Source organism: Ooceraea biroi, chromosome 1, assembly GCF_003672135.1.
Source record: "Ooceraea biroi isolate clonal line C1 chromosome 1, Obir_v5.4, whole genome shotgun sequence".
Taxonomy (NCBI): domain Eukaryota; kingdom Metazoa; phylum Arthropoda; class Insecta; order Hymenoptera; family Formicidae; genus Ooceraea; species Ooceraea biroi.
In genome coordinates this window covers 4821312-4833479 of record NC_039506.1, presented here as the reverse complement: position 1 = coordinate 4833479, position 12168 = coordinate 4821312, and the positions used below count along the sequence as shown (strand labels likewise).

At 30.7% G+C, this 12168-nt stretch overlaps 2 protein-coding genes across 5 annotated transcripts in view; one reads left to right on the top strand and one right to left on the bottom strand.

Annotated features, from left to right (window-relative positions):
* LOC105277924 (dynein heavy chain 1, axonemal) overlaps positions 1-12168 on the bottom strand; it is a 75192-nt gene that overhangs the window by 23071 nt on the left and 39953 nt on the right. The window contains exons 5-14 of the mRNA XM_026974792.1: positions 7836-7990; positions 6201-6440; positions 5599-5677; positions 5147-5360; positions 4516-4678; positions 4089-4207; positions 3480-3685; positions 3245-3407; positions 1702-1862; positions 72-287 (exon numbers count right to left, since the gene is read on the bottom strand). Of these exons, the coding sequence (XP_026830593.1) occupies positions 72-287; positions 1702-1862; positions 3245-3407; positions 3480-3685; positions 4089-4207; positions 4516-4678; positions 5147-5360; positions 5599-5677; positions 6201-6440; positions 7836-7990 (1716 nt within the window). The remainder of the gene's footprint in view (positions 1-71; positions 288-1701; positions 1863-3244; positions 3408-3479; positions 3686-4088; positions 4208-4515; positions 4679-5146; positions 5361-5598; positions 5678-6200; positions 6441-7835; positions 7991-12168) is intronic.
* Positions 9947-12168, top strand: part of LOC105287121 (thyrotropin-releasing hormone receptor) — a 33519-nt gene continuing 31297 nt past the window's right edge. The window contains exons 1-2 of one of the 4 annotated variants that reach the window (XM_026974761.1): positions 9947-10143; positions 10749-10933. The gene's annotated coding sequence lies outside the window, so the exon portion shown is untranslated. Of the gene's footprint in view, positions 10371-10535; positions 10934-12168 lie in introns of all 4 variants that reach the window. The other 3 variants (XM_026974757.1, XM_026974760.1, XM_026974754.1) reach the window with 3 other exon arrangements.

Sequence of the window (12168 nt, the reverse complement as noted above, 5' to 3'; positions counted from 1 at the left end):
TTAAGCAGTTTATTGCTTAAATTAATTTTCAAACCAGCTTTTAAGCGTGAGTCTTTGAAAATTATACTAACCAGTATCTTTTTCGCGTTTGCCATGAGAATGCTTTGAAACACTTTACTCAAATCGCGAAGATTGAACGTGTAATGGGATTTTTTTGGAATCGGTAACATTTCGTTGCATGTAATTGCAAATATTTTCAAAGTAGCGTACACTATATCGTCCAACATATTTGCAAGTCCTGGTGTGTTTAAGATCCATGAGTTCAGGATTGTTCTGAAGATAAGTAACTATAAAATAGAAAATTATAAGCACTAAAGATAAGCGCTTATATTCGTTATATCTAATTTTAATAAATTGTAAAGTATTATAACATTTATCGTAATAGAATTTTAATTTCGAGATTGCAAAAATATCTATGTGTTTCAAGTTATAACAATAGTATAGTGAAAGTAAATATTTTTTGCATTCAATTCTTTAATTTCAACTCAAATGTTTCGTGAGTGAAAAATGAAAGTATGATACGATACTTGGAACAATCTATAAATATAGCCAAAGTTCGTTGTTAAACAATTATTACTACTCTGTTTCAACTTCAGTTTACTTATCGTTTCAATATGTAACATCAATAGTAATATTGTTCTTAATTCAATATTTAGTTGATCGACATTACATAATGTTCAAATGTACCAGAACTGGGGAAACACCTCGAAGTAGTACGAGTGTATTTGACACGAATATTTAACCGATACGTAAACTCGGATCCGCCTCACCGACCTTGGGAGGAACGCACGCAGAAGGTCCCGCGGGTATGCGGAGAGTCGACGGGGTTGGTTATGGTGCCCATTATATTGGCCGGGCAGGTGATTATGATAAATTATGGTCGGCACGGTCACGATTTATGGCGCCTAATTGCGGCGGTCACGGAGGAACACACACAGGGCAAACAGCGACGGCCACGATGCCGTGGCTGTTCCGTCTTTTCTACGAGTCGCGATTATACGCGTGGGTGTGGATGTCGATCCGATGGAAGAAAACCTGACGACGCAGTGGAAAAGAAACGTACGAGCCGCGTGTGTGCAGTTCCGGGCGTAACGAAATGCTACGTCATGAGACGATCTCGAAATAGGCCAGTTTTGAGGGTCATCACGTGATCGAAAGTTCATCTTTATTAATACGATGTATATCATAATCAAAATCTTGATTTTGAATTTTCTTTGCAAATTGTCGTGCGATACTTGTGTTTTCCGTCGAAAATGGCACAGAGTGTCTTTGAAATATATAATACAGTTTTTAAGAATTCTATAAAATGTTGAATCTTAAATAATAATAATTTAATAGGAAAATAATATTTTATCGATAGAAATCGAAAAATCTATACGTTCGTATATCGTATATTTTTTATTAAAAAAGTTAATAAAATATGTGTAATTTACGCAGAGGAGTAATCGGTTCTATATGTATAAATTTTAATATAAATTTTTTCGTTGTTTATTTTATACTTCTATATTCGAAATTTCAGATAAATTTTATCCTCAATTAAAGATTTTCGTTTTACAATTTCTGCGAATTTACGTGGAAATTTCATCTTTTTATTCCTATGTAAATCTAACACGATCGATCTGTTCGGTGACCATCGATAAATGCAAACAATTAATGTTAAAGTATTCAACGCGCAGTGTTGCAAATAACGCGCAAACTCACTTTAGCGTCATTCTCCATCTCTGGAAACGCAATAATATGGAAATGTCGTAAAAGTCTGACAGTTATTGGGTTCTTTCCACCTCCGGGAGGTCCCATAGCTGTGACAAAATTCACATCTTGGATCAGCTTGAAGGATCCGATCTCCTTTCTGTCATACCATCCTGAAGAAAATCTGTCTTCATGACTAAATTCTGATTGTTCCTTACGTGCTATACTTGATTTTCGTATTATGTAAATAGAGCGTCGTTTTTCATAGTTGTCGGTTCAATTGTCGCATAGTAATTTTTTAATGTGTAATCCTAAGAGATGTATGAAGTAATATTGTATACAACGAAGATCGCGATTTTCTCGATTTGTCGGAGTTTAACTTAATAAGATAAGTGGACGGATAATAGGCTATTGGGATATTTATATGGAGAATTCTATATGGTTATGTAATTCGTACAGTATTATAAGAGCAGTATATTAACCCGATATACGATATGTTTATACAATATTTGTACAGATATTTATATGATATCCGCGATATCGAATTCCGCCCACGTAGCAGATTGATTTCGACATTGTTACTTTGGAGAACCATTAAACGCTTGCATAAATAGATTATTAACATTCGTAGAATTCTGAATGTGCATACTGACGATGAATATTTAATATTCAATACGCTTAATATTAAATATTTAATATTTAAATTATTATTTGGTGCATTATTAAATTTTTACAGTTATATATTATATTATATAGTTGGTTTTTTTGTGAATATAAAATATTGTTATTCATTATATTTTCGATTATCATATATAATTTTAATAAGCATTGATTTTTCTTTAATAATGTTTTTTAAAGAATATTCAAGATATCGAGATTAAAGCTCTTATTAATTTAAGACTTAATTGTATCTTCTCTCGTAATCGTGATGTGATTTATCTCTAAGGAAATCGTTTAAACGGAGATTTTACTGCCATGGGAAATATGAAAATTACGAATCTCTCAAGCAAGATATACCTAGCGACGGCATGGAAACGAGAAGTTTCCATTAGTCTTCATTATAAATCGTGTAATTTATAAGGTATAAAATTATTGATGCGATATCAAATCATGAAATAGTTTTCATTTCCTTTTTTCTCATCAAAGGAGTAGATTTAAATAGTTACCGTTTCTTTCGCAATTACATTTTTAATTATATATGTATAAGCTATAAAAGCTATTATAAATTATATAAACTATAATAAAACATAAAAATTATTAAAATTTGGTATAATTATATTTTTATGACGTATTATAATCTAGCAAGTATAAATATATGTAATAATAAAGAATATATTTGTGAGATTGTATTTATGAGATTGCATTTATATATTTTACTTGTAATTCAAATTTTGTTTTTTATTCACTTCATTTTGGTTTTCCTATTCTACTTAGCTTCTTATCTTCTAACCGAAGAATCAAACCATATATATATATTTTCATATATCAATCAATAATTTTAGTTAAAATATTAGATAAATATGATTAATTAATCTCTGTTAATTTTCTTGCTTACCGTTAAAATCCATAAATTGGCGAATTAACTCAATAGGCGGTTGGGCGCCATATGGATCCGGTGCGGGCATATTTAGATCATCGATGAAGAAGATCTGCTTTCTCAGGATTGGCGGGCCGTAGATACCTTTACGCCGCTTCTCTAATTTTACATCAATTAAATCCTGTTCGTGACGAAAGATCCGCGTTATTAATTACATTGGAGGATTCTCACGTGATTCTCTCTGCTGCCATACCTGTGTCTGATTCGCCGTTGTTCGTGCCGAGAACGTTATGAAATCGCAAATATATTTCTTTGGCATGTTACGGGATAGTTTTGCCGATATTGTAAGGGTTTTGCCGCTTCCGGTTGGTCCCACGCACAATACATTCGTCTCGTTAACGAGAAGATACCCGATTAATGCCGCGCTTCGTACGTTATCCATAGTTGGTACTTCGATATCTACAAAGGTATTACTTATCAAAGATTAAAAATCTATCAAGTATAAATATATGAAATATAACAGGTACTATTACAGGCATAAAGTAAAACATATCCACAGTACACACAATACTTCTTACTACTGCATTGATTAATTTATATACTACGCAGTATAAATTTTGCATAAACATGTGTTAAACTTTCTGCACATGTTTTTGTTAATTATGAAGTCACTTTTTCTTGAAGAATATGAACAATTTCATTAACATCATATGCTTTTACATTACTTTTCGTTATTTAATTATAATATTCTTAACAAAATTTTAAAGTTAAAATATACTTTTTTCTTGTGTATCTAAATAAATATAAAATAATTACTATACATTACTATAAAGATTTTGTCAAGGAAGCCGATGTTGTTTACCCGCATATTTTGTGTCCGGCATTATCCTGATGGGTGGAATATTATCTAACCACTTGTACCACTTTGGCGGTGTTGGCTCTTGACCGTCGATGGGATCAGTAAATCCACCATCATGTAACCTGTATAATATACTAATGTATGATAGTGTACTAATTCCGGTTTCAATTCCGGTGTCAAGAAATTTAATTTCTTTAATTATTAACTTATTTCTGGTTTAACAATTATTTGTCTTTTTCTTATCAGTTCTTTTTCCTAACATATTGTTATTTGCGGTTTAATGTATTAATTCGTATGTTAATCAAGTTTTAAGTAAATAATTTCTAAACAAAAGAAAATATCTTGACATACGTTCTTAAACAATTTCCTTCATGTATTTTTCTACTATTTTTTGCTATTGTTACAAATTATTAAATTTAATATTTAATACCTATAATCAAACACAAGCCCATCCTCTGGAAACGGAGTTTTATGTTGAGCATTTTTTTGCACTTTTTTCAACCAATCGCTAAATATACAGCGACTTTTGTAATCGCATGTAGCACCCAATCCCCAAACGGTGGCAAAAGCTGCCCACGACGATAGCAAATCCTCTGTATCACGAAATGTGTGTATGTATAAAATTTCATATTATTTATTCAATTTCCTAATTATAATTATTACTCCGATATTAAAACTGATCATAAAGCTGAATTATTATAAAAACTCAACCTGTATTGTTTAAAGCATACACTATATATCACTATATACCACTATATATTACTATACAGGACTAATAAATAGAGAACGGTTTTACTTGTGATATGCAAGTACTAAACACTAATTACCGTGGACGATATGTAATATATGGCAATTGGCATGATATATGCCGTACATGTCGTAAATTTCAAACTTTTTCTTAAATTTATCACATGGTAAATTTATCATTTGGCAACGCTTGTATGCAATATTAAATATTAAAATTTGCAGTCGATATACTTCATGATGATCTTTTACATTTACATTGATTATATAAAATATATTTATTACATATATTACGCGCGATATACTATAAAACTTACGTATGATTCTGTGAAAATTAAAACTTAGTGGTGCTTTTCCTTCACGTTCCGCTATTGATCTGATTCTGAAGTTCATTAGATTTATATAGGATTGAATGAGAGCGAAATCTACGGTGCCCACAATCTCTCGTAAACTCTCACGTACAATCTTCAAACCAGGAAGTACTAATTGAGTTGTCAACTCCGTTATTTCCTCGATGTAATCGCTCATCGTCTAAGAAAACAATTAGTAAAGATTTGCTTGAATCTCACTTTTATACGCATCTTATTATACAGCAATTATATTAATTGCTTCTTACTACAAAGCATAAATTACATTTGTATATTGCTGAATAAAGACACTTGATTTGAATATTGGAGGATGACAGGATATAATAAAATAACCATAATTATTCTTAATAATTATAAAATACAAGCTAAAAAGCTATTTTTGTAAGAAAATACTAATTTACCGTTGGCAGTGATCGTATCCAACAATCGATCAGAGGTTGTAGACCTAAATTTTCCGGTTCCAAATACACCATACCGCATCTGTTTCAATATAAAAAATACAAAAAATATCTTTACATAATTTTATTCATTATTTTTGCAAACTATACATTGTATTTTCTCGATCTTATAATCAAAAATTTTTTTGCATCTCTCTGATTATTTCGTTTTGCAATTCCTTGTGTACGTGTATATCATTAATAATCTATAAGATAATACGTACTTCAATCATGTAAAATTCAAAAGTTGTCAGTTTTTATTATCAGCTTTTATCGTTCTCATTAATCATTATAAGTCCTATCTATCAATTCGAGTCAGAAGTTTAATTGAAAGTTGACTTTAACAACAATAGAAAGAATTCTCTTTGCCCTTTCAAATTATATTACGCTTATGAATTTAAATCAGGAATAGGAAAATATAATTAATAAAGAAATATCTATAGATTTAATATTTTTATGTAAAGAAAAAAAGAATATAAATTCCTATTTTATATTTATCTGAAAACTAAAGACTGAAGTGTTTAAGTTTAATCTAATAATTATCAGAATTATTAGATTTATGGTACCTAGAAACTGTGGCCGGGGAGGCTACTCGAAGATCTACTACTTCGAACATTATGGTTTGAGTCGGTAACAGTTTCATTATCTCTCCTGACGTGAGGCAAAGCTTTTTATTATCGTCCAGAATGGTGTTCATGTTCTCGACCCAAACCGCATCCATCGGGCCATCACAAACGTACCAACGTTTATCACAATCCGCTGCTGATATATCTGTCCGTATTAAAGTTGGCAATATGCCGTCTGTCCTGTGGATACCGGACGTGCAACGCATTCAATATCGCTAATATAAATTTCGTATGTATTGTAGAGGTCCGTAATTAGCGCTCGTATATTGACAAGTAGACAGTTTAATGAATATGCATTAGGTATTTGTGTATCTAACATTTCGATTAGGTTATTGTATAATTTCTGTCGTATTTCGTGCGTTTATCTTATTGATGCGCATTAAATTATTAGATTTATTTTTAAACTGCGCTGCTAGGTTGGTTGCATACTACCTTTGCACACTATTTAGCAGCGCAGTTCAGAAACAAATCTAATAATAATTGATTACGCATTGAAGATAAGGGCATGAAATATGACAGAAATTATGCAGCAATCTAATACATCCAAATGAACATCCGAAAAAAGGCGGCAAATAAATTTGCTAAACTAAAAAGATTTCTGCATGAGCAGCTTTTTGTTAGCTAATTTAGTTTAGTTTGGCAAATTTATTTGCTGTTTTTCTTTCCGTATATACACATGTTTTTATTAAGTTATTTATACATTTATATACATAAATATTTATGGATACATATATAAAGCTTGTTCTGTTTTCCTTATTTTATTTCAAAATGAGATAAAATTTTTTATTATAGTTATTTTAAATTTTACTTTTAATTTAATTAAAATAATTAAATTATTTAAATATAAATTCAAACGCAATATTAAGTATTTTAATGAAGATCTAATACTCGAAAATATATGTTTGGAAAAGTTTTTTATGTATCTTTTCCTATTATCTCGTAAGATTGACTATAGAAATGATACAATATATTATTTGCAGTGAGCATTAATTTATACGATGAAACATTAAACTTCTTAACTTCTACGCTTAAGAGCGTAAAATATAGTGTGAAAATTAATGTTACATTATATCTGAACATACTATAATTCAAATATCTGTCCATTATCTCAACACTTTACGTGATGCATTCGTTTCCATAGTGAGAATATTTTAATGCATGCAGAAGATAATGGTTTGATAAGATACAGCATGTACAGCTCTCTTTATCATATTATTTTTAATATGATAAGGTAATTCAGGTTTCTACTGTATAAGAAAACTAATAATGTATCCCCAAAAACAGTAAACAAACTCTTAATTTATTTTGCTGATTTGATAATTATTATTTCAAGCTCAAGGAAACGAATAATTGAAGTATCGATTATTGCGATAGTTGCAATCACATGTTATGTATATATCTATAGAATGAGATTGAGAAATAAAAATATTAGTAGCAGAGCTCAATTAGTGTATAACTTTGCGTAAATAACTTTGCGAATGTTTAAAACTTTTGACAGAGAGAAATTTCTATAGATGAGGTATATCTAAATAAATTTAATGAAAAATAATAATTTCCATATTTCAAGTAGTTTACCATTCGTGTGTGTTAGGATCATATTCGCCATACAATTGGCCCATTGTTACCGCCTTTGGATTCAATACATATGTGATGACTGCAGTGAATGGCTTGCCGTCCGGTTGTAATTGACTTTTTAAGCTCATGCATGCATGTTTTAAGATTTCGTAACACTGAAAAAAAAGAAGATATTATTTAATCGCTATTCACATTATAATTTATATCTCATAAATATAAGGAGAACAAGAATATTATATATACAATTTACAACTTGTTCAGTATTAGTTCGAGAAATCGAACTAATTGCTATTATCTTGTAGCAATTGTCTTCGTTAATACAGAATAGTCAATACAAAGGTAAACTGAAATCAAAGCAGTTATCGTGGGGTAAGGGTTTATGCAAATCCATATTGATTGTAAGATACACATTTGAAAATAGGGATGCATACAGTTTGTTCGATCCATTTATTGTGGAATCTTGAATTTAGGATTTAGAATTTAGAATTTAGATTTATAATACTTAAGGCACATATTTGTTTTAAAATTTTATTTGTTTCAATATTCCGTATATTTCATCATATGTTAGTGCGTCATAAAAAATATTTTCCTTTATTTAATTAACAAAATAATTTTTATGCTTTAAATATCACACTTTGAGAGAAGTTTCTAGTCTTTTCAAGAGAAATTTAATTATTGTATTTTAATTAATTGTTTTAAATGAAACGTAATTAAATAAAAAGTGTTTAATGTAGCTTAAAATATAATTCTCTAAATATTATCAAATACTTTTATTCGCATATTTATTAATAATACATATCATTTTCTAGTTTCCTTATTTATATCTTTTTTCTTTTCTTTGATTTTGATGAATAAATTCAACAATAGAAACTTTTATATTGTTGAATTTCAGCAATAGATATAAAATTCGTAAACTGTGCACAAACGAAGTGTATTGCTCAACACATAGTAGTGTAGCACTAAAATTACATTAGTAACGAAGCCAGTGTAAACAAATTAGAAAAGTAACTAACGTGAAGAGTTGATTGCGAAAGCGATTGAAATCGCATCAATCTGAAGTTTTGTAAAACTCATGAATCTACGTCGGACAAATATAGTTAGTATTGATTTAACGTTATTGTGTAGGAAAGTTTAAAATATTATATTAAAATAAGTAAAATATATTTTTATTTAAACTTTCTTTGATGCAGGAAGAAAATAAATTTGCAATCCATAAGAGCAATTTCATAAATTTATATACGCATGTATAAATATATAAATGCACATAAACTCAATGTATGACTTTAAAAAAATGGAATTATTGTATTCTATTTTCTTGTTAAACCTTTACAAATCTTTTGTGATTTTGAAATAATATTTACTATATCTCATTAAAATTTCTATAGTGCGACAATTAATGTTTTAATTCACTAAAAGTTGCATCATCGAAAACGGATATCAGCATTTGCCACATTGCAATTGCAGTTAATAAGTTCTTAAAAACGTAACTTTATATGACTTTAAACAAAAGCTATTAAAGTCATGCTTAGGATTCAAGAAAAATTTATATATCATTGAACAAAGAAACTAAATACAACTCATTTGGCTGAACAAGATAACTAGTCTACAATAGAGGCGTACAATAGAAGCATTATGTAATTTCACATGAATAGCAACATGAATTCCTTTATGACTTCATCAAAAAATCGATCTATCTCGAATCAAAATTCAAATGAGCTGCGTTTTTAAATAAAACTCACATGGAAGTTTTTTATATGTGAATTTCTAGCTTCCGCGCAGTACAAATTTCCAATATTTCCGTGCAAATTTCATATATTAATCTATTCTGTTATTCCGTTTCAAAAATTCTATATTTAACGTCAAAATTGATCCATTTTTATATATGTAGTGATACACTATTTTTATCGATTCGCTGTCGCAGAATTTAAAACGGTGTGTCCCTTCGCAATTGCTTCTTCGAACCTTCATGAGACGTAAAACGACGTGGAAGCCCAACGATGCTGGCAAGGCAAGCGTCGGCGTCGGCGTCGGCGTCGTCGTCAGCGTCGGTGGCGTCCGTCTGTCCGTCTGTCGAGACGCTGGCAGGATCTCTACAAAGCGCATGCGGCGGAACTTTTCGGCTGGCACAGATGCGTTCGCATAGGAAACCGCGCTCCCAGTTTACCCGACGACGTTCCCCACCGTGTGACGTTCACATTTCCCTACGTTTCACGATCTCATTTGGATAGGAATATCGTGAAACATCTCTTTTTCTCACGCGCGGCATTTAATGATCCCTCTTCGCGAATTTGGAGTGTTTTTGTCTGAGGTGATCGCGTGTTACAATTTTATTATTGAAAGGATTTAGAATTTAGAGAAGTTGTGCGCGACAAGTTTCAATGAAATTTCTTATTCTTGCGATTTAATTTGTTCGTAAATTCGGTTTTTTCTGTCAAGCTCTAAAATTGATAGTATATTATAAACGCTGATAAAGCCGATTAAAAATTTTCCGGCAGATAACGCGTGCATTTCCAGTGTTTCTGACAAATATTCTGCGTAAGTTCGATACAATCTAAATGGAGATTATATTGTATATCATATCTCTGAGCTATGATCGCGGAACAATTTCAAAGGTTTAAAATCCCTTAACTTTCTCCCAACTATTTCAATTGGGCATTATAATCTGTTTATCAAGTAAACAAATTATAATTTCATTGATAGAGTTAAGATATTACTAGAGGATTGAAGAAAAGAGAAATGGACGATGCGCTGGCTTATATAGGATATAAATAAAATTGTGAGAGAAATTTATCAAACAAGAGAACAACGTTATAAAAATCCTTGATATGTATCTACGAAAATATCACGTCGCACCGTTACATCAGGAAGATCTGTTATATTTTCCATTTTCATCTGAATTTTTTCTGCGCGTAGTGGCGCAAGTGAGAAGATGGAAAAAGGCAGAATTAATTGTAACAGTGAGTGCAGAGAACCGAACGATACGTACGGTTTCGCTTGTTGCGACACGTGACAATTAATTTCAAATTACTCGACGAAATATACTTCCCTTGTGCTTAGTGAAATTGTGTGAAACAGTGATTACGCAATTTTATTAAACGGTAAGTGCTTGATAAACCAGTAACAATATTTTAAAAAGAGAATTTAGAGGATTAATTATTAAAACAATATTTATATATATGACGTGACTATGATAATGAGAAATAATAAAATTCAAGCATGATCGAAAATATATGATTACGGCAATAAACAAATAGATAACTTTCTTTAACGCGCAAAATAACAAACTGGAAGTGATAAAAGTATTGGATTCTCTTGTTAAATCATAATTGCCAAATCAAACAGAACACCCGAAGTTTGAGCTTTATTTGAGTCAAGGTTAAGCGATGAAATTGCATTCTTACGGAAGCACGTACGCAGTTCATCAAATCTCGCCATTAAACCGTTCGTCTTCCCCTCAAATATACGGCGAGCTGCGCATTGAATTAATCCGCTCTTAATCTGCTGCAAGCAACCTGTCGATTCATGATTAGTCGAACAACATGGAGTCGAGAAATACTGAATATCTTAATTAAGAAGCTAGTTACAAGGAACTCATTAAAAGAAAGAAAGAAAAAGAAAAAGAGCGCACAGTAAAATAAATCATTTTTCACTTTAATGGAAACGTCGGGAATTTATGCAGAACTAAAAGTCCACATCTAAGATCAATGTCTCGCTTTTGTTCCCACTAATTATAAAAAGCACTAATTAAAAGTGGTATAAATGTTGCCATTCTTCACTATGTGTATTAAATTGCATATATTATACATAAGCATATTGTACGAAATTTTTCAGCAATAATTGCACTCTTGCAAATTGCTCTTTTAACTTCATTTCATTGTTATTTTAATTGTGAGCTATTCAAGAGTGGACTTCCAAGAATTAATTCATTTTGTTCGATTTAAGCTCGTCGAATCCATTAGAACTTAATGTTCCATCATCAAGGCGCTATCATCAAAATTTGATTGAATGTTTTATATATGACATGATATTAATTACATTTAGTTATTGTTATGAATGTAAGTTCTTTGAAATTAAATTAACGCATGCTGCAATAAAATGAAACAAATCCCTTAAAAGTACAAACATGTCGAAAATTTAATAAAATCACATCGAACGTAACGTAATACTGCATTCTGCATTCTCGTTTCTTACAAAAGTGATTAAATTAGATCTAATTAAATTCGTACAAACGCTCATTATGTCACCTAGACGGACATTTAGATAGAGAAAAAACATTCGCTGAGCAAACACGAGTGTCCAAATGCAATTCTGCGCTCAATACCGATGCTGTTCC